Consider the following 22,708-nt stretch of genomic DNA (forward strand, 5'->3'; position numbering starts at 1 on the left):
ATGCACATCAAAGAAAAAGTGCTCCCATATAAGTCTAACATATAGAGCTAAGAATTAATATAGTAGGAAATTAAAATTGATGGACAAGTTTTGGTATAGCTATCCACATTAGTTATATGTACATCTATGGTATATACAAATATTTAATATAATTGCTGACATTTTAAAAATAATTATACATATATTAATATATTAATTATATTAATTTTATATTAGTGTTCATTTTTTCCTTCAGTATATAAAATATATAAAATAATTAAAATTAAAAAATCAATAATTAATAATTTCAATTACAGAAATTATATATGATAAATGATAAATTTATTTAAAAATACAGTTAAATAAATGAAAAATAAAACTATAATATAGTTTAGAGATAGATACATAACTATATATTTACACTAAAAGTAGTAAATTTATTTATGTAAGGTCTACTCAATAAACAATAGAATAATGTTTTGGTATTTCCCTGAAAATGTAATTTGTGTCTCCATTCTAAATGATATAAAGATCCCTATCAACTGTAGCAACCATTTAATTTAACTGGTCTATATAGAATGCTGATTACTCTTGCATTATAATCATGTCTAGACGTCTTCTCTGATTTAGTATACTTGGCATTCAAGTGAGGCTCTGGATTGTGCAAACTCATGCTGAGTATTTCGAGTACAGTGCTGCTGAAACTGTGCCGCTCAAGTTCTCAAAGCCACTGAATCACTCAGCAAGACAAAAGCTTCGAAAGCTCAGTAAGCGCGCTCCGAAAGCCTTCGAATTGGGTATTTTGTTGCTGTTGCTGTTTGTATTTTTGTTCGCTTTTTATTTCGGCAGCGCGCGCATGGAAAAACTCGAACTGAAAACTATAAATAAACGTAAGTTTTATGCAGCGCTCATTTGAAGATTTGCAAGCGGCGGGCCGTCAACAACACAAGTTCGCTGAATTTTGGTATCTTTGGCAACTGAATAGGCTAGCTGTGTGTAGGTGTGTGTTTGACACTGTTTAGCAGTGTGTGTGTGTGTCCGTTTGTGCGTGTGTGTGTGCGCAATTGCAGCAACAATTGCAGTTAACCGAGAAAACGACGGCAACAACAAACTGTTAAATTCGTGTAGAAATAAAAGTGAAGCCGGTTTTCAAAATTACGCAAAAACCAACAAAAATAAAAAAAGAGCCAAGCGAAAATTGCCCACGTTTGTATAATTGTGTGCGTGTGTGTGAGCATTTTACCTGTGTTAAATCAAACCAACAACAAAAAATTAAACAAAAACTATTCAATTTAAACAAGTTTATATTGCCAATTGTGAAAAAAAAGTGTTGTCCGATTTGACAACAACAGCAGCAAAGTAAAAGAAAGATATGCAAGCGTTTTACATTTTACTAACCGTCGCGACGGTCGCACTCGGAAGTGCCGAGTCCGCCACGCTGCCAACATCCGGTCCCACAAGCGAGCAGGAGACGGAATTGGGGACCACCTCCTCAAGCGTCTTACAGCTAGATACAGGTACATACATATATCCAATACTATATACAGTTTTGTTTTATACGCTTATGCAACATGGCCAGAACTTGATATTTAAATGAAAAGCGAAATGCAAAATCAAAGCATGGAAACAAGTTTGTTGCCAAAGTCTTTCGTTTTTGAAATGGCAAATTGAAAATAAATTGCTAATCAGCTGAGTGACAAATAAACTTATATTTGTTCATGGCATATTTGACGGATTTTTGCAACAGCGGAATTCATAACAGGAAATGTTGAGAGGGGCATCTAAAGTCCTATTACGAATGTGGGAGTAAAAAATTTCTATTATATTATTATTATTTCTATAAAAAATTACTTTGTAAAAGTAAATTTTACTGAATGTTTTTTGGCGTCTCTATCATTTTTTTCGTAATATACAATACGTGTTTTATTAAAAGCCTAAAAAATATTTTAATTTTATTTACTTCAGTTATTTGTCGGTTCAATTAACTAAATCTTATATATATATATACATACGACAACAGCCTTGGGCAGCCCATTGGCAAATTGATCGCAAAGTGTGATTTTAATGAGATTTCCTGCGCAATAGTAAAAAGAAATATATCTGTAAAATTAGCAGGTCTGCTAACCAAAAAAAAAAATTAAGCAAATAAATACTTTTTATTTGTTTGACTCTTAACACACGAGAGGCAAGCAATAAAAAATCTGCGCCGCTTGAACTTGACATATATTTCGTTTTCATTTGTAGTTTACCTTTTTTATTATTTTTATTTTTTCTTCGTTTGAGTGGTAAAAGTTATAAAACCGCAGCCAGGCAGATATAGAGATTCATCAGCCTTGTGAAAACAAGAATTCAATTCGATTGATTATGCGTAATAACTGACAGAGAATCAACACCGAAAGTCTAACTCAAATATTACCAATTGCATTAATTTAATCAACCGCAAAGCTAAAAATTGTTTGTATATATATGCATATATGTTTGAGCTATTGCGAAAAGAGTTCGCGACAACAAAGAGCCTTACAATATATACCATACCGAGCAAATAAAAAAACAAAACAAAGAAACAGAAAAAAAAACCGGCTGGCGGTGCGCGCATTTCTCAAAAGCACAAAGCTAAAAACTGACCTACATCAATGCGAAAACGGCGTCATCGTCGCTGGGCCTTTCAGTTGAGAGACGCTAAAAGCTGCAATTGTAACTTGTATCTAATTGCGTAAAATGTCGAGCAGCAACAAAAACAACAACAACAACAACAGAAGCTCAAGAAATTTATTGACATTTGCACTGCACTGCGACTTATGCAAACGAAAGACTTAGGCAACGAACTTCATTTCAGCTATGGGCGTAAATTACAGCATTCGCGACGCCTCTTCAAAATTTGACACCTGACTCAATATTTTTAGTTGAGTTTAATTTTGTTTTTTTATAGTTTCTTTTTTTTTTTGTGCTGTTTCACCTTTGACATTGAACTTGTCAGCGAAAAAGGTTCGAGTCCAAAACACGCAAACCCTCGAAATTTGGCAGAATAATTACAGACATTCAAATTGCCTAGGCGAATCGCAGACATAATCACACATTCATCACAGTTGTTAACTAAAAATAACAAACACAAATGGAAGTTAACCAAAGTCAAGTCGAAGTTGAGCGTAATTAGCGACTTTTTAAATACTTTTGGGTATTTTTTTTCTTTAAGTGCACAATCATAATTGCAATTTCATTTCCGTTTAGAAGCTATAAAGGCTTGAATGTCATTTAATGAGACAATTGACTACGCAAGATAACATATCTCTAAAATGGTTTATGCTTGAGAGGCCATTTAAAAAGCTATGATATGGTATGGATTTTCACTCCAGTTTGTCAACGTTTTTAAATTTTATATAACTCGCTTTAAGATTCTCCGCCAGCATTTAAAGTGTTGCTTGCTTGAAGCTTTAAGTTTTCTGACATCAGCTCTTGAGTTCAGTAAGGGAACGAAATAGAGTGAGAACTGTCTGGTTATTTTTAGTTTATTCCACAACTCGTTTATTATTAACTTCAATTGGCTTGGCCTGCGTCGTGTGGGGCCCAATTATAAAGACCTTGAGACAGCGAAGCGTCATTGTCACTTGTCACCCTGACACGAGGCACGCAAAGCCGACAACAGCAACTGCAACAACAACATTAACAGACGCAATTTGAATGTCAAAATTGAAGTGAAAACTGTGCAGAGCATGTCAAACTGTAAACTATGTGCCACGCTTGGTTAAATGCCCCGGCAGGCGCTATGCGCAATGATGCATGCCTGGCTGAGCTTAGCCACGTCTATGTCTTAATCAACTGGCATTTGGCTTTTTGGCCTTTTGGCCAACTTTGTAATTGCTGTGTACTAAACTTTTGCCACTTTCACCACTCTTACAGCATCACAAACGCCATTCGGCGGCATCGCCACGTGCAGCCTGAGCTCAGCCGAGCTAAATGTTTGCATACGCGGGCTATTTGATGCGATCGTGCCTCAACTGAAGTATCAGGGTCTGTCGGAATATAGCATGGGCTCCATCGATCCGTACTTCTATAAGCGCGGCATCTTTCGGTACTCGAACGACGGCATACAGGGCGGCCTGCTCATCAAGAACATGGAAATTTATGGCATCAGTGGGCTGAAGGTGAACACCGTTTCATCCAATTTCACGGACAGCGGCTTTGTCATCAAATTGGGCGTGGAGCTGCCACAGCTGAAGGCTGGCGGTTACTTTAAGGCGGATGTCAAGTTTGGGGGCCTGCGTCTGGTGCCCAAGGGACCATTCAACATTACCATTGGTGAGCAGCGCTGCGTCAGACTAACCTTAGTTTACTTACTAATCAAATATAAATATCTTAACTCATAGATGACGTGAAGGCTACGATTCTAACCGATGGACACATTGAGCAGCTGCCCAGTGGCCAGCAGCGTTTGAGCTTGCATCGCCTGAATGCGAACGTCAATGTGGGCAATGCTCGGGTCTTGGCCAACGGCATTTTCTCGGACCGCAATCTGAGTAAGTCGCTGCTATGGGCATTATCTACGAGTCTGTAATAATTCTGTTTGCCTTGCAGATGCTATGATCCTGAATTTGGTCAATGAGAATTTGCCCGAGATAACGCGCGTCGGTATTCCCGCCACCCGTGAGCAATGGGCGCCCATTTTGGTCTCGCATATCAATGAGTTCTTCGCACCGGTTCCTATAGAAAAGCTGTTGGTTCTGTAAAGTGCTCAAGGCTCGAATTGTTTGCATTTTATAGCTAATTAGTGTGTAGTTATTATATTACAAAGTATCATTTAATTTTAACGCTGCTTCCAAATAATTACTCTGCTCCTTCTTGAATTGTCAGCGAAACGAAATTCATATTTATTTATATGCTTTTTCTTTAGAAATATCATCTTTTTGCACGTATTATTGTTTCAATCATTTCAAAATTATTAAATTCTATTGAAAACCCACTCGAATTGGCTTCTGTTTGCTTAAGGTTTGACATGCATTGGAATTTTTATGCTCGCTCCCAAAAGCAGGCAACATAAATGGATTTTTCGTGAATCAAATGAAATTATTTGTAGCATACCTTACAGCAATGGAATTAATATTTAAAATTTACAAATTTGGTAATAAACTATAATAATAATAATTTAATAAATACAATTGGCTAAACTCGAAATGGAATTTAAAAATATTAAATAAATTTATTGGTTTATTTAATGGAAACTTTGCAGCTTTATGTATTAGAGTTTATGTCTGTATATTTTTATCCCTAATAATATTAACATTGATCAAAAATATATGTATTTATATATGGTATATTGACTAGATCCCAATGGTAAGATCAGCTCAAAAAAAAACAAATTTTTTTATATACATATGTATGTGTCATATTTGCAGCTTAAGCAATTTGTCAGGCATAACAAATTGAATTTGTTTAATAAAATGCGAAATTGCTTTTGGCATCGAATGTGTCATAGCTCTTTCCCCAGCTCTTACCCTGTTTGGTATGATGTCTGTGCGACTCATTGAATTACTTTCGAAAATTCAACACTCCAGATCGAATCGAGAACACTTTGCGATCAATCAACAGGCAATTGCCCCCTGGCGTCCAATTATAGACAATTAGTTGGCAAAATATTGATATGCACAGGCCCAATTGTTTGATGGCCAGCCATCTCGCCAAAAGGTTGAGGCCACCATGGCCGTGACACTCGAGAACGTCACATCAATTCAGCTCATTGAAGGTGGGTGAGCCTTTTAGCCAACAGTGAGATGGCCAATCTCACAAACAATTGAATTCATTTCGAATATTATGAACACAATATAATGCACCGACGCAGTTCGTGACAATTGGATTTTTACAGACATTTATATTTTAATTGAAATCTGTACGATATTTCTCTAACACCTCAACACCTATTATAGAAATTGCGCATAAGATAATTGAATCAAATACTATGGATTTTATAGAAATCTTATATGTATAAATTTTAACATAAATGGGATTTGTACTTCTTTCTATATATTTGCTGACTGTTATCAATCCTGTAGTTTCGATAAATAAGTTACTTTTGCCTTTAATTTACTAATTTACTAAAAAATATGTGGGCATAATTAGCAGATGGAAACTATTTATTTTTAAAACACTAAAAAAATTTAACAAAATAAATTAAATAAAAAAAAAAACAATTACATTAAAAATTCAAATTAAAAAAAAAATAACAATAAAAAAATTTATTTAAAAATGTATAATATCAATAAATAAAAAAATAAATCAATAAAGTATCAATAAAATAAATTAAATAAATATAAATATAAGTAAAACAAATATGAAACAAATTTAACATAATAATATAATTGTAATATAATATAATACAATAAATTAAAATGTAATTATTATATAATTTTATATTATATTATATAACGATATTATAAATTTAAAAAAAAAAATAAGTAAAACAAATATGAAATAAATTTAACATAATAATATAATTGTAATATAATATAATACAATACATTAAACTAATTAACTATATTATAAATTAAAAAAAAAAAAAAATAGAAAATTCAAAAATTTTACCAAGGCATCCTAGTACAATTATTCAATTGGTAAAGAATATTAAATACGAATTTTGTGTCAGTGCGTCTTAAAAGCAAACGTAAAATGCGATGATGTAGTTGACGTTTTAACAGTATGCAGCTATATAATGTTCTCGGTCTCGGTCTAAGTCCCGGTTTGTCTGCAACTAGAGCAATGTGCGTGAGCGAGCTCAGTGTTGACCAGTCGGGCTGAAGGGCGGAGGCAGGAATGAACAGGAGCAAGTGCAAGCAAGCATTTGAATAACTTGTTTCCAAATGCAGTCTGTATTTGCATTAGAGATAAACAAAAAGAAAAACTACTACAACTCAGATGACCGCCTATCGTGTAGCGAGGCACAAGCAAATCGATACGCAAAAATTATTGACGTTTCGGCAGTGTCTGCGCTTGCGTCTACGTACGCGTCTGCGTCTGCTCTGCGTCTGCGTCTGCGCCGCTGCCGCCGTCGAAGGCAGACGGCCGACGGCAGACGACAAACGGCATAGCTGTTAACCAAACTTCGCTGGCATCAGTTGGCTCAGAAGCTTGCGGACCTCGATAGCCAACGGTCCTGTTTCTAATAAGCGCGCGAAGGCCAGGCGATATCGACATTGCGAGAATCAAGCCAAGAACCAGGCGAGAAAATATTCTGAGTCGTCTGCCCGCCCAGGTGAATGCCATCGGGCAACGTGCGTCGCATGTTAAAGACAGACGCGCTTCGTTTGTGCGGTTTATATACTATATTGTAACATTTATATATGGTCTGCAATTCCCGCTGAGTTGAAACGAAAACAAAATAGTAAAAATAAGTACATAAATAATAAAAAATAAAACAAAAAAAAAACAAAAAAAACAAAAAACAAATTATTTTGCTGGCAAAATGTTTGCATTTTTGCGGATTTTATTACTTTCTGTGCATTTGTTGCATTTTAAAACGACATTAGCCGAGGATGTGCCATCGATAAGACCAACGGCAGCAACAACAACAACAACATTATCGGATCAAATTCTACACACAAAGGCCGTTGAGTCCCTAGCCGCGTCCAATGCCACATTCGAGCGAGACTTTAATGCCCACGAGGATGGTGAGTAACGCTCAAGCTGAACAATCTTTAAATAATAATGAAAAAAAGTGAAATTCGGAATCGAGATATAAAGAATTCAGTAACGAGATTAATTTTGGGCTGCTTGACAATTCTTTAGTTATTATTTTGATCATGAATAAACAGCTTATGCAGATATAAATTTATATTTAAGTTGTAAATATTGTCTTGGGCCTCACAAAAGACTTAGGCAACAAACTTGCAACATGATAAGCAGGAAAATTTAATCCTTAAAATCTAGTAGGCTATAAATTCCCTAATAAATTAACGAAATTATTTACGATCCTAAATTCGAAAAAGAAAATTCAATTTTAACAATAATTAATATGTGACAGATAAGGCAATGCCAGCAAAAAAAGCATATCCAGAAAAAAAACCAAAAAGAATTACAGAATAGACTTGCTAATATATAAACTATTACATTTAATCGCCAATTCTTTTTAAGTAAGGGATACATATGTCAGATTTCGTTTTTACTTTTGTTTGCATTACATCCCATTAGATACTAGATATACGTAATGTAGGAAAGTTCAACGACTTTTTGCTATGTCCGATAAATTTATGCTAAGCACGCAGCGGTATATGGTTTTTTGTGACCTTCAGAAATCTATAAATTGCCCAGTGAAAATAAAAAGAGAATTCGAAGCTTGTGAATTACTCTTGAAGGCGTGCGTCTCTGAGTTGCGGCCCTTTGAGCCAGAGTACAACAGACGCCAACTTTCTATTCTCACTTCCGATCTGAGCGCGAAGAATTGTCACAGTGGAGGCGGATTTGCTATGGAGCTTTCAAATTTGGTGTACTTATACGAAACTGATGGGCTTGTCGCATGTACCCGTCCCCTTTTATTTATGGCCAACAAAAGAGGCGTGATATTTGCTCATGTTGCGCTCTGAAAACATCGCGACCATTTAAGCCTATTAATGCTGATCTCTTTTTTTTTTTTTTGTCTGTACAAAAAAACAATTGTCTACTTAATTGCCTAAGAAATCTGTCTGTGCTTGGTGTGATTAAATTGCTATAGGACAAAGGACAGCAATTAGTTAGCTGACGTTTAGCAGCAGCAGCAGTGCTGAAAGACGCCGCAATAAATTTAAGTTATATGGACACGCTCAGCTATCCATATTCATATTATACAATTCAGAAGACTTGGCCCCCGTTTCAACGCAGCGCGGCTCAGCTTACAGCTCCTGCCGCTCATTTCGAGTTTCTGCGCCAGTCTGTGCGCTTATATTAATCCAGTTTGATTTGTGCAGCCTCTGGGTATGAGTTGGCTAGTAAATGGACCTTGAACTTGTGGCTGGTTTATCCTTGGGCATCTCAAGTGTCTTATGCCACACGCCTGACACTAAAGTTAATAAGTTTGTAGCACTAGGGGGTGTTTCTTAACTACATTATGCCTACACCTGCCAGCCTGCCTGCCTGCCAAACTAATATGCAGTAAAATATAATGTCGGGTAATTAAAGCTCATCAATAGGAGTTCATTAGCCTTAAGAAAAAAAACAAAACTATTTAGCTAGGCAACGTTTTTCCCCCTCTTTTTTTAGCAAATCTGTGTTGACAAAGAAACATGCCCATAGACGAAGAAGATGAGGTAGAAGAAAAAATGAACCAATATTTACTTAAATATTTACTTAAAATTCGTGCACGCTTCGAGTTCCAATTCCAAGCTGGGCTCCACGCGACGACTTATTATACGATTACTCAATATTTTGACATTTCTGTACGAAGAAATTTGACAAAAAAAAAAAAAAAAAAAAAAAAAGCAAAAAAAACAAAAGCCAGAATATTGACAATAAACTTAAGCGCTTTTCAAGCTGAATGACAATTGCTGTGCCATTTTTTCCATGTCTTGGATTTTTTTTCTGTTTCACTCGTTTTTTTCGCTCTTATCTTTTCTTTCTTCTTCTTCTTCTTCTTCACTGTGCTGTGCGCCTTTCAACGCACAATTGACAACATTTCTTTGTAAAACAGCGTGTCGCTTGCCCCTAAGCAACTTTCTACTGTCACTTGTCATATTCAGATGTGTGTGAGTGTGTGCGAGTCTGTGCGTGTATGTAAAGCCCATTGGCAACTTCTTAAAACTGATCTAGGCAGCTATTGTGCGCCGTCTTTGTTCCAGCTGCTCTTGTTGTTCTTGCAAGTTAACATAAATCTGCCATTTGTTTAATTTATTTAGCATTTCGCGTGTGGCCCATATTATAGTCGAAGTTGATTTATGCGCTCACTAAAATCTTCGCCTAAATGAATCGTTTAGCTTGCTCTCGATGTGATTGTTCGTGTTTGTGATTTATGTATAAGCATTCTATGTTATATCATGTAAAATATCGACGAAACGAACTTCACAGCTTCTTCGCCTTTTGTCTGACAGTCATTGGAAAACATTTTGGTCCATTCATAAGCAATTAACACATCAGATTCTATTATTATGCTCCATGGGAATATACGAATATTATTATTCTAATTTTATTGCTTTACTCATTTTGTCTTCAAATATAGCTAAAAATATACTCTGCCTTTCATTTGAATAAGTTACAAAATCTCTTTAAGGAGAACTGCCATTCATGTTTTGTTATATACAAAAATCGATTGGTTATAATAGTTATAGAAATCAATTATTTATATTTATAGAAACGTTTAGCGTCTCTATTTATTTGAGAACAAATTAGTTTTGGCTCGTCGGAACAGGATTAACAAAGTAAAGCCAATTTGTTATTATTGAATTTAATTTAATTTAATTTTCTACTCCCTTATAAAGTATAAAATATACTACATACAATATACAAAAATATGCGATTTGACAAAGAAATATAGGATCTCTCTCAGAATGTTACAACATTCCTGGCAAATAAATTGCAGAGGTGTAGCTGCAAATTTTAGCTATCTACATATCTCCTGTCATTTGTTATTGAATGTTAAGTCCTCTCTCAGTTCAGAAGAACTGCATTTGCATTTGATTGATCCCAGAAGAGAATCGCGTTTTTCGATCACTAGTTTGATATAATGTAATTAGTAACTAGAGTCAAATATCTTTAATAGTTGAAGCACCATGTATTTTGAATTTCTTACATATACAACATTGTAGTACATTATAAATTTAAATTAAAATTGTTGAAGAACCTTTTCTAAATGCTTTAACTATATATACCAAATTTCTATCTTATGAAGTCGCAAGGGAAAGTCGGTTTCTACGCTCTGATAATCTAAGAATAAATTCAATCTAGATTTTAATTTAAGACTCGCATAAAAGAGACTTTTTGTTGTTTTTTATTTATCATAGTTGATGAATGATTTATTTAATTAAGCAGCTAAACCTAAATAGAGACATATAACATGCAAAGAACATATGTTAATTAAGAAAGAAAAAAAAAACACCTTTCAAAAAACTTGAAAGCTCAGAATTAGACTTATATTTAAGCTCAGTTTAACGAGAGAGTCCTATGTTTTCCCAAATAGAATTTCTTTAAAATCGCTCTCCAGTTTGTTCAGTTGCTAGTTAGGTGTTAAATTAATGGATACTTAAATGTGCATAAAGTTCGATCGGCTGGAATTCGCAGACTGCACGTGTTTTTTTCTTCTGCCCTGTTCGTAATGGAGACTACGTTGACGACTCGTTGCGCATATTGAGTAAGCATTTTGTAAATGATATGAGCACATTACGAGGAAAACAGCCCAGCCAAAATGTTAGTAGTCTCACCAAATTTTGATGAATTCTGAGTCATGGAAAATAAAAAATTTGGGTGCACAAGACATTCCAACTGAAAGCCAAATTACTTCTTACTCACGTGGCCCAAATCATGAAAACATGTCGATGTTTATTGTTATTGGCCCCAAATCTCATTTGACGGATTTTAAATTGTTATGACAGCTGTCCCACAACAGGTCAATGGAAGTTGTTTATAAATATCATATGAAATGTGATTAAAGGAAATCGAATCAATTAAGCTGTTTATCCATAAGACTCTAAGCTTATATGTAATTCTACTTCTATGTTGCCAATCACTTTTTTGCACACTTTTTATTTTGTGAGCCCCATTTTTGGTGCAATATTTAATTTCTTATATGAATTTTATATTTATAATCAAATTAAATATACATATAAAAATAGATATTTTCACAAAAATATTCATATATCAATATGGGTAATACTTATAATAATAGTCTAGTAAAAAGGAACCATCATTATGGGTCAGTTATTTCATATTAGTTATATATTGTACAACCTATCTTAAGAGCCATATTTTCTTTAACAAATTATAGACAAATTTTACTTTAAACTTCTTATCAACTCTCTAGCAGGCACAGCCAGGCAGCAGCGACAACTTCTATTTGATCCGAGCTTGTTTCTACTGCAGGCCAGTCTGGCCAATGCTGGAATCTGGGAGGGCTCCAGGTGTTTAACCTCCAGAGCCCAACCCGGCAGTTGTGTTCGCATCGACAACTGCAAATCGTATTATCGCGTGGTGCGGCAATTATCGATCCTGGCAGTTCGTCAATGGCCAGCGCCCATTGGTTCACTCGGATTTGGCTCTGATATATGCAACTTTTACGATCAGCTTGGGCGCGTTAATAATGGCATATGTTGTCCAAACATGGATACCAAACCATTAGGCGTCTATCCAATGCCGACGACAACAACAACAACAACGACAACGACAACAACGGAGAAGCCCCTCATGGGTGTCGATGAGATTGAAGAGGTTGATGAAGTGGAGGAGTCAGATCAGCCGCAGGACAATGTGAATCCTGATGAAAATGACAAAGACCCAATTGATACTGCTCAAAATAGCGTTGAGGACATGCCCGACTTTCAGGATATCAACCACATTGAAGCCAATGCACCCGAGCCAACACCATCGACCACGCTCCCCACCACCGCCGTGAATCCCTACCAGTGGCCCTTCGGCAACTTTGCCGGTGGCTTTCCACAGTGGCCGCCACCATTGCCCACCCATCCGCCCAGCGTTGGCGGCTGGCCACCACCGATACCGACACATCCTCCAAACCATCAGTATCCAACGCATCCGACCTCGCGACCCATCGGCACAACAGCAAGCTCGGGGCTAACTACTCGACGTACAACGCCACGCCCACAGGGCAGACCGCCAACGACCACGCGTCGGCCCAGCTATCCGACGACGGCAACAACAACAACGACCACACGCCGTCCCACAACTGGCTACAGTCCTGAAGGATTGCCGCTGCAGTGCGGCAACAAGAATCCCGTGTCGCCCGACCAGGAGCGCATTGTGGGCGGCAACAACGCGAGCCCGCATGAGTTCCCCTGGATGGCCGTCCTCTTCAAGTCCGGCAAGCAGTTCTGCGGCGGCAGTCTAATAACCAACAATCACATCCTCACGGCGGCGCATTGTGTGGCAAGGTAATTGAAATTAGTTAACTGAATGCCCGATGAGTATAACTGATCTGAGTTCCAGAATGACCTCATGGGATGTGGCCGCATTGACTGCCCATCTGGGTGACTATAATATCCGCACGGACTTTGAGGTGCAACACGTTTCGCGTCGCATCAAGCGACTCGTGCGACACAAGGGTTTCGAATTTAGCACCTTGGTAGGTATATCAATTATATATCATATTATATATACTCTTTTATATATTTCTTCTACGTGCTTAGCACAATGATATCGCCATTTTGACGTTGAGCGAGCCGGTGCCGTTCTCCACCGAGATCCAACCGATTTGCTTGCCCACCTCGGCAACCCAAAAGGCCCGCTCCTACAGCGGCCAGGTCGCTACCGTCGCCGGCTGGGGCAGCCTGCGAGAGAATGGACCTCAGCCATCGATTCTGCAAAAGGTGGACATACCAATCTGGACGAATTCGGAGTGCGCTCAAAAATACGGACGTGCTGCGCCTGGCGGCATCATCGAATCCATGATCTGTGCTGGTCAAGCGTCCAAGGATTCGTGCAGCGTTAGTCAAAGAATTTCCTAATTTAGCCACAGATAATCAAACTAATCTTCGTTTTACTTTCGGACAGGGCGACTCTGGTGGTCCGATGATCGTCAATGAGGGCAACCGATACACACAGGTGGGCATCGTCTCGTGGGGCATTGGCTGCGGCAAGGGGCAATATCCAGGTGTCTACACTCGTGTCACCTCGCTGCTGCCATGGATTTACAAGAACATCAAATGAACGAAGTATTTTGCATAGATTAAGTCGTGATATTGAGACAACTTTAATAAAAACACTATAGAGAGCACCCACAGAGATTGATTTTGATTTTTGCAAAAAACCTTTTGCTCCACTTCAAATATAGATATTATGTTTTATAGCATCAATCGCCTGAAAATTCACGCCAGTTTTGCATGTATACATTTTTTAAAGTAAATATATGAAACATCTCTATTAAAGCACTCTAAATTTAATACATTATTTTTATGAATATGTTCATCAACACCGGTAAAAAATCCAAAAAAATTATACATTCACATTACCATCTTATATGAATATATGTACATTAGAACTATCAGGAATCAACCCTTCATAAATGGACATTAAGCTTACTTACCTATTTATCACAATATTTATTTACCGGCAACTTAAAGTAAAAACAGTCAACTGACATTTTAAACTAACTTAAAGATGGCTGCGCCTGTGTGGAGATGCCAACTCTTTTGAACCAATATGCCCCGCAAGTTGTTGCTGTTGCCAGACAAAAGCTAGCTGCTGTATTCACTTTCAATGATATTCAGCGCGTAAACTTAATTAGTTTATTTATATAAAATTAGTTAGATAAACATATTCTTGAAACAGCAACTTAATTCTATTACACTTTGAATTTCAAGTAAAGTTTCGATGCATTCATGTATTCCGAATAGATTATTTTGGGTTCTTGTCTATGCTAACAACTGAGATCCTATAGCAACATAAAACATCAAATGGTGGATGTCTAAGCTAAATTATTGCATCCATTCAGCAGTGCTGCCACCTTAGCATGTTTCAAGCTAGAGCTATTGATAATGAATACATAAAACCATAAATTGAAGCAGACTATTCAAAAATTCTAGTTCCCAAGAGAGACGAAACTGCTCTGACATTCAATAATTATAAATTTAAATACACACTATTTACCATATCAACATTTAGCCTTATCAATCATTTATGTTCATGAGCATATCAATATATATCTGTGTTTATATCAGTTATTATGTCTGTCTGTCTGTCTATTTCACAGTCTGTATCTCTCTCTGTGTATAAAAGAGAGTAAAACTACGAAGATCTACAGAAGTTGTCTTTGTGTATGCAGCAGTTTTCGTTTGTCATTTATATTAGAGTAAAATAAAGCTAGAGTGCTTGCAGCAGCAGAGGATGTTCCCATTGGTCAAATAAAGCTCAATTTGAGCGACCCCTACCTGGCGCAGCGCCCAACATTTGAGCTCGACCTGGTGATAGAGTGAATGTCGCCCTATATAAAGGGCAGCAGCTGCAGTATTTCTTCAGTCGCCCAGGTCTGGTGGAGGTCAATCGTTCAGTGCAATGAAGTGAAGTGGAGTGAAGTAAAATGATGTGTGCGATCGTTCAGCTAAGGATTAAGGACTTAGAGGAAATACTTAGTGGAAATATTTGAAGGAAACAATTAGAGGAAGCACTTCGAAGAAATTCTACGCCGGAAGTTTTAGAGGAAACACTTTGTAGAAATACTTTGAGGAAATACATAAAAGAAATTTGTATCAAATCATTAACAAATGGCTCCAAATCTGTGTTACATACTGTGTGCCAAATAATAATGTTTGATTAAGTATTTTATTATTATAATGAGCAAAAAAAAAAAGCCAATGCAAATAATTTCATTTTTTATACTTTTTGCTCAAATCCTTTTACCTTTTTTTGTATTAATCCTTCATAATTATGGTTCTTCTAATCTATTGAGTTGATCTTATTACTAATCTCTATAAAAAGTTTTATACCTGAGCTCTTAATGGCTCTTAATGAGACAAACAACCCTTGCTCAATGTTTTCCAAAAAACTTTACGATCTAATATTAATCATGACTACTAGGAAATTCTCCATGATCTTCTATAAATAAATTGCCGATGAAAAATTATATGGTTCAGATATCAACAAATATTATACTTGTCAACGATTTAGTTTATTACATGTGAGAAGCTAGAGCGGTTTATTGACAGTTCTTGAAACTGATACCTATGGACTAATTTATATTTAACTGTTATACCAAGCTTATATTATTTGATACGAAAAGACATCAGAAAATAAAATTGGCAATATATATAAGAATATACCAAAATATGTAATTATTGAAGGTTTCATGCAGATAGAGATAGATTAGCAGATAGATTAGCAAGCAAACATTGAGTGATCAGGAATATACCTACATATACATATATTCGAACAAGCATAAATATAAATAAGTACATACATATGTAAATATTCAAACGTTGGCCACACCTCACACAATAAATAATTGCATGAATTCAATTTAATTTCATTACAAATTTTTATATAGATAGTTCAGTCGAGCACGCCCGACTTGCGCATTCTGATTTCGTAATGATCCATTAATTTTTATAGCACCCTAAGTATTTTATTTGCTCGAATTAGCTTCGGCAAATGGAGTTTGATTAAACAAATAGAGCTGCACTGTTTGACTTTGTAAATCACTTCGCTGTACTGTATATTACACGCTACCCACAACAGTTTTCGGATTGTGTCTGAAATCGAATCAAATTTAGCTTTAAACGTTATATGCAAAGCGAATCAAAGGTATGATCATGATCGTGCAGCTTTAAGACTTTCTAAATGCTTAAGTGTGACCACCACAGATTGTTCTCAATCAAGTATTTATTGGCTATACATATGTATGTATATATATATGAATGTATCAATATATATATGTATGTATGTATAGAGATATATACATATAGTTATGTATATGATTTTGCAATTATGTAATGCGTTGCAAGCTTAGGAATCTGTAAGAGTGCTTTAGCAGGAATTGCCACACTTGGATATACTGTCAATACCTGTTTCCATTATTCCAGGCTTCTTGATATACAACAGAAAAACATACACAAATGCACACACACACATTCACTCACACACACGCATACACATTCGCGCATGCGCCGTTTATTTTGCACTTTATGCAACAGCTGCGTTTCGGTTTTCCAAATCCCATTCGTCCCCGCTCACACGACACTTAGAAAGAAGTTGAATTTTGAATGTGGAGAAGAACATAAATTGATCTGCAAATGCAACAGACAGATGTTTTGTGCTTTTTTTTTTTAATATTGCAGACAAAAAGAGGGGGAGGCATACAAACGAGACAAATGCGAAATCTTTTAATTTAGTTTATATATGCTCCAAAAAAGCAGATTATATCCAATTTATTACTTATTTTTCTCAGCATGAAGAAAAACTCATAATAAATTGATAAAAATATAGGATATATATAATATAGCAAATTATAATAATATAACCTTAACAATAGAATATAATATAATGGTAATATTTAATTATAAATTCTTGAAGATTTATCTATTGATAGTTAAACTTAAAATATTTTGGTCTTTTTTGGAAATAGCTTAATAGTCATAACCCCCTCCCGGTGGCTTTCTTTCCGTGTCTGTATCCATTTATCCCTCTCTTTATCACTGAGCTCTAATAGTTTTCCCCATATTTTTGTAATACGGCAAATTAATTAGATAATTTAATTAATTGTTTGTACTAAGGTACTTAGACTTTAAGTCAAATTACGAACTATTATTATTATTATATTAGTTAATATTACCTAAACCCATAGTTTACATCTGATCATGATTACATTTGGGGTGGATCACTGCTAACCTGATTTACAGATGCTCATGAATTGAAACTATTAATTAAATATTATATTTACATTTATGGAGGAAACATTTTTGCTGACCTTTATTTTGGCAGTAGCTCTGTCCTCTATAACCAAATGAATAATAAGAAAAAAAAAAAGCTTATTGAAAAACCAGAATGTTATATATATCTTTTTATATTTCAGACATTATGTATAGGTATATTTTCCTTATAGGTGCATTGACTGCGATTTGCCACTGCTTGGAAAATGGATTGGCACGGACTCCTCCAATGGGGTGGCTGTCCTGGGAGCGGTTTCGATGCAACACAGATTGTGCAAATGATCCCGACAATTGCATAAGGTATGTCCAAAGTATTCTCTTTAAATGTACTATGAGGTTTAGTCAATTCAGATATGAAATTTATTGACTGACTGTTTTAATATGACTTCATAAACAAACAAGAAGACGATATTAACATTCACTCTGTGATTTGTGGATAAAAACTTAGATTATTATGATATATAATCTTTGGTTCAATGGTTTACCATTGCTAATTGTTGTTAGTAATTTGTTTCTACTTTGTTTAATTTCTACACAAATTGTTTAAGTGAGCGACTATTTCAAGTAATGGCTGACCTGCTCGTCACAGAGGGCTATGCCTCAGTGGGCTATGAGTATGTGAATATTGATGACTGCTGGCTGGAAAGGCGCCGCGACATAGATGGCAAGCTGTTAGCCGATCACAAGCGATTTCCTAGTGGCATAAAAGCCTTATCAGATTACGTATGTATAACCTTTACTTAACATCGTTTAGCTTATTTTACTAAGTACTTTAGCATCCATTATCTCACCCTGCAACACTAATCTCTCTTCATAATTTTACTTAACTCAACAATTATGATTAAATGATCGACATTTTCAGATTCATTCAAGAGGCTTAAAATTCGGCATTTATGAGGACTATGGAAACTTCACATGCGCTGGTTATCCCGGCATTATTGGCTACGAGGAAAGCGATGCGCTTCAGTTCGCCGAATGGGATGTGGATTATGTGAAATTGGATGGCTGCTATGCATTGCCCTATGAAATGGATCGAGGGTATACGCAGTTCGGCAGATTTCTGAATAGAACTGGAAAGGCAATGGTGTACTCGTGCAGCTGGCCGGTTTATCAAATCTATGCGGGCATCCAGCCCAATTTCTCAGCTATTCAAACGCATTGCAATCTCTGGAGGAACTTCGACGATATTCAAGATTCGTGGGCATCGGTTGAAAATATTATAGACTATTATGGAAATAATCAGGATTTAATAGCGCCCAACGCCGGACCCGGGCACTGGAATGATCCAGATATGGTAATTACCTTTGGAAAACAAGAATTCGGGAAATCATAACACTTTAATTATTTCTAGCTAATAATCGGAAACTTTGGTCTAAGCTACGAACAGGCAAAAACCCAATTCGCAATTTGGTCAATTTTAGCGGCTCCTCTTTTAATGTCGGTAGACCTGAGGACCATTCGGCCAGAGTTCAAAGAAATTTTACTCAACCGCAAGATCATTTCAGTGGATCAAGATCCGTTGGGAATACAAGGCCGAAGAATCTATAAGCATAAGGGAATTGAAATTTGGTCGAAGCCGATAAGTCCAGTATATCAAAATTTCTACTCTTACGCACTCGCCTTCATAAATAGGCGAACCGATGGTACACCCTCTGATATTTCGGTTACACTAAGGGAATTGGGTCTTATCAATAATTATGGATATCGGGTTGAGGTAGGTCGCATAAATTATTCACATAATTGATCATTTATATAAATATTTTATACATTCCTTTCATTCCAGGACCTTTATGAGAACATAAACTATGGTATATTGTTTCCGAAAACTAAAATCAAGGTTAAGGTAAATCCTTCAGGAGTTGTTATGTTGAAAGGCGAAACTCAAAATATAAACCAATTTTAGCTTGTTTTTGTTTTACCAATGAGTTGATGTCAATTAAAAAAAAAAATAACATGTAAAAAGTCAAGCATAAGTAGACTTCATAATACTCATTTACGTTGCGAACACAGCTCAATTAACAAAGATATTTAAATATGTACATATTTGCGGATTTGCCACGCCTCAAATTGAGCCATACACATATAGGTCTATCACTAAATGATATTAACAGTAATCTAACTTTTCCACTGTCTTTTTCGTCAATCTATATAATATTCTTGACTAATTGTGGGACTCTTCCTATTAAGACGGTGGAAGAAATGGCTTTTAACTGCCTAAATAGGCGAAGCTATGTGCAATATACATATATTTTTATCTGGGATGGGAAGAGTATATATAGCTTAAATACAAAGTAATCAACCTTCAATTTAGCCGAAAATAATCGCGTTTATGAGTAAAGGTTATAGTATTTCCCGATTAGCTAAGCTTCTGAAATACATTTCCGACATAGAAAATGAATGATATCTAATATAATATAATGCTATGTACTCGAATTGGCTTATATTAGAGTTTGGGATATACAATTCAAACTAAGTGGAAAGAGATTCATAAAACAAATTAAAATTAGGTTTAGAAATCATTTAACTATAACATTCTCTCTACACAAAGAGTTTTAAAACAATGAACACAAGGGGAATTTTTGAAATAAATACTCATATATTAAAATATTAATATACTCAAATAATAATAAATGAAATTAGGACTCCTAGAAATGAATATTAATAAATGTTGTGAATAAATAAAATTTTAAATAAAAATAGACAAACTATTGAACTATTCTTTACTTTGAATGCATATATTAAACTATACTAAGATAAGATAAGATCTATAATTGCATAGTGCCTACTTTTGGGCAGGTCTCAAAGTATCAATAATATCAATATCCAATTTATGTGAGGGATAGGCAATCGGAAATACTTCCAAGTATGAAGATTTCAAAATTATATATATACATACGTTTTTATCTTGTAAAATGTTACTTCAAAACTATAAAATGATTTCCCATTTGGAACTCTTAACAAACAATCAATTTCTTATGTGAGATATATAAACTATTTATTTCGTTATTACTCATGATTTGCTTCTAGTATAGACATATTTATTCAGTTCAATGCTATTTACTTGGAAAATTACAATAGTACTTAATACATTCATACAGTATAAAGAAATGCAAATATTGAAATATTTGAAATTTCGATTTTTATTTGATAGTCATTAATCAAAATTGTATATTTTTATATATAGATATTAATCTTTATGGGAATGGGATGTAATTGAGAAGTCTAGCCGTAGAAAAACAATGGTAAGTAGAAAAATAATATAAATAAATCCAATAACTAGGAGTGGCTCTTGAAGCAGCGATACCTTCGAGAACTTATACTTGAGAGTGAACTCTGCAATATGATTTTCTACCAAATTACGTTGCGTAAATGAAATAACTGGACGTCCCACAGTATCCAGATAGGTGTGAACCAATGAGTTTGGTCGCCGCTCAATACTGTACGGTGGTTCCAGTTTGATATTCGACGAGCCCTCCGGCAATATAATAGTTATCACAGCTTCATCGATCACCATGTTATCGTGTATATGATCAATGACATACATCTTTAGAACATAATCGTCGTCGGAGTTATACAAATATTCATAGGAGGGCACATTGTATCCGAGCACGTATTGTGTCTTCCATCCACCAAATAATGGAAAGCGGGGACGCAGCTCGAGTTCAACAGAATCACGCATTTGATTCATATTTGAGGTAGATATATTGCCATTGGTATCGCGGTAGTAGACGCCAGTTGCCGAGGCCGGTAAGTAGGTTCGATAGGACTTGACAGCCGATTGGCCAGAACGACCATCTTTTTGGAAGTCATAACGCGAAAAGGATCCTTTCAATTTTGCACCAGTGTGCGTCATTTGAATTTCCTCCTTAACAGCAATGTTGCCCCAGTGTGAAACTTCTATCGTGCGCTCTAACGTGTTCACAGTTAAGAAGGGAGATTGATTCTCATAGTGCACGAACAGCTCGTCATCAGTCAACTCTGTTTAATTACAATATCACGTTAATCCTAGCAAAATAATTGAATATAAGGATATTACTTACTTGCGACATTTTCGTACGGGCCATAAGTTATTTTATTTGACATTACTGCAAATGGTCTAACCTGTGTATGCGCAATTATATTCGACGAGCTAAGCTGAACGTTAAGTCTTTGTGTTTGTGTTTGGTAGTAGGAATAGTAATAAAGACCACCAACATATTTAACCAACTGTTTATCGTTCTGCTTGATTTCTGATGGATAGGGCAGTATATTTTTGGTTGAAACTGTTTCAATGAGTAAAGTTTGTTGCGGTGCATTTGATGCAAATTTTATTTTATATCTTTTTAGACCGTTCTCCTTCTCTTTTCTTTCCTCAATTGTGGGTTTCTTATTGAATCCATCTTTTACTGATATAAAAGACAAATTTGGATCTTTTACAATGAACTCGTACTCCTTCAATGGTTTGCCGGCTGTCTCCTCAACTTGTATTTTATATGATGTTTTTACGAGCTGAGAAGCTATATCCAAATTTCTTTCCACATTTTTATTTACAATTTCTGCCGTTATCGGATTTATGATTAAACATATTAATGTAACATAAAACAAAATCCAATTCGTCTCCATTTTTATCCCACAATATTTCTGACACGTAATGCTAAAACATGTACAGGATTATTTAGTGTATTTTAAAATACCTAATTCTTGCTCACTGAACAGTATCCCAAATGCCGGCTTTTGTATTTTAGTTACATTTTATGACTACTTTTGACAAATTTTGCGTCAAGCTAACGTCGATGACTGTGTTATGAAAATTGGAAGCTTTTTCCACAACAGTAATATGTATATAAATTCTTTGCTCGTTTTTTGGTATATATGTACATATATTGCTGGTTGTATAAATTAATAATTTACAAAATTATAAATAGAAAAAAAAAAAACAAAAATAAACCGATTGGCTTACCTCAAATAACACTCGTATTATTTGTGAATTTTTAAAGGTTTTTAATCTATTATTAATTGTTACATATAAAATTTGGCGACTCTAGCCCCAAGGATGTACCAAAGATAAATTTATTACTGATTTTCGATAATGTTTTTGATCGATAACAAAATAACGGGACAAGTTGTGGATTTTTGAAGATAAACTCGATATGCGCGTGGTATACATGGACTCAGGAAAAAGATTTCAAGTCTCTAGCTCAATCTTCTCT

At 35.5% G+C, this 22,708-nt stretch overlaps 4 protein-coding genes across 6 annotated transcripts; 3 read left to right on the plus strand and 1 right to left on the minus strand.

The window, feature by feature from the left end:
* Positions 1-816: 816 nt before the first annotated feature.
* LOC115563047 (uncharacterized) lies at positions 817-4,932 on the plus strand. The gene is made up of 4 exons (XM_030385418.2): positions 817-1,496; positions 3,877-4,275; positions 4,344-4,493; positions 4,552-4,932. The coding sequence occupies exons 1-4, from the start codon at positions 1,352-1,354 to the stop codon at positions 4,701-4,703; spliced, it is 846 nt and encodes a 281-aa protein (XP_030241278.1). The 5' UTR covers positions 817-1,351; the 3' UTR covers positions 4,704-4,932.
* A 2,133-nt stretch (positions 4,933-7,065) lies between these two features.
* On the plus strand, positions 7,066-13,869 carry l(2)k05911 (CLIP and Tryp_SPc domain-containing lethal (2) k05911). Of its 2 annotated transcripts, none has more exons than XM_089257797.1 (5): positions 7,066-7,634; positions 11,948-13,031; positions 13,087-13,222; positions 13,287-13,583; positions 13,651-13,869. In XM_089257797.1, the coding sequence occupies exons 1-5, from the start codon at positions 7,430-7,432 to the stop codon at positions 13,804-13,806; spliced, it is 1,878 nt and encodes a 625-aa protein (XP_089113923.1). In that variant the 5' UTR covers positions 7,066-7,429; the 3' UTR covers positions 13,807-13,869. The 2 variants fall into 2 exon arrangements, with proteins under 2 accessions (XP_089113923.1, XP_030241271.1); XM_030385411.2 differs by having other exon boundaries at positions 7,352-7,634; positions 11,951-13,031.
* A 2,387-nt stretch (positions 13,870-16,256) lies between these two features.
* Positions 16,257-19,786, plus strand: LOC115563046 (alpha-N-acetylgalactosaminidase). Of its 2 annotated transcripts, none has more exons than XM_030385415.2 (6): positions 16,257-16,395; positions 17,693-17,819; positions 18,068-18,242; positions 18,382-18,813; positions 18,871-19,233; positions 19,303-19,786. In XM_030385415.2, exons 2-6 carry the CDS (start codon positions 17,749-17,751, stop codon positions 19,420-19,422), a joined length of 1,161 nt encoding a protein of 386 aa, XP_030241275.1. In that variant the 5' UTR covers positions 16,257-16,395; positions 17,693-17,748; the 3' UTR covers positions 19,423-19,786. The 2 variants fall into 2 exon arrangements, with proteins under 2 accessions (XP_030241275.1, XP_030241274.1); XM_030385414.2 differs by having other exon boundaries at positions 16,266-16,395; positions 17,663-17,819.
* Positions 19,787-20,647: 861 nt separating this feature from the next.
* LOC115563045 (dolichyl-diphosphooligosaccharide--protein glycosyltransferase subunit 1) lies at positions 20,648-22,189 on the minus strand. The gene is made up of 2 exons (XM_030385413.2): positions 21,560-22,189; positions 20,648-21,497 (listed from the first exon to the last, which is right to left on the minus strand). Exons 1-2 carry the CDS (start codon positions 22,119-22,121, stop codon positions 20,707-20,709), a joined length of 1,353 nt encoding a protein of 450 aa, XP_030241273.1. The 5' UTR covers positions 22,122-22,189; the 3' UTR covers positions 20,648-20,706.
* Positions 22,190-22,708: the final 519 nt, after the last annotated feature.

The sequence above is a fragment of the Drosophila navojoa genome, chromosome 3 (assembly GCF_054131105.1).
Source record: "Drosophila navojoa isolate 15081-1374.11 chromosome 3, UAZ_NAV_1.0, whole genome shotgun sequence".
NCBI lineage: Eukaryota > Metazoa > Arthropoda > Insecta > Diptera > Drosophilidae > Drosophila > Drosophila navojoa.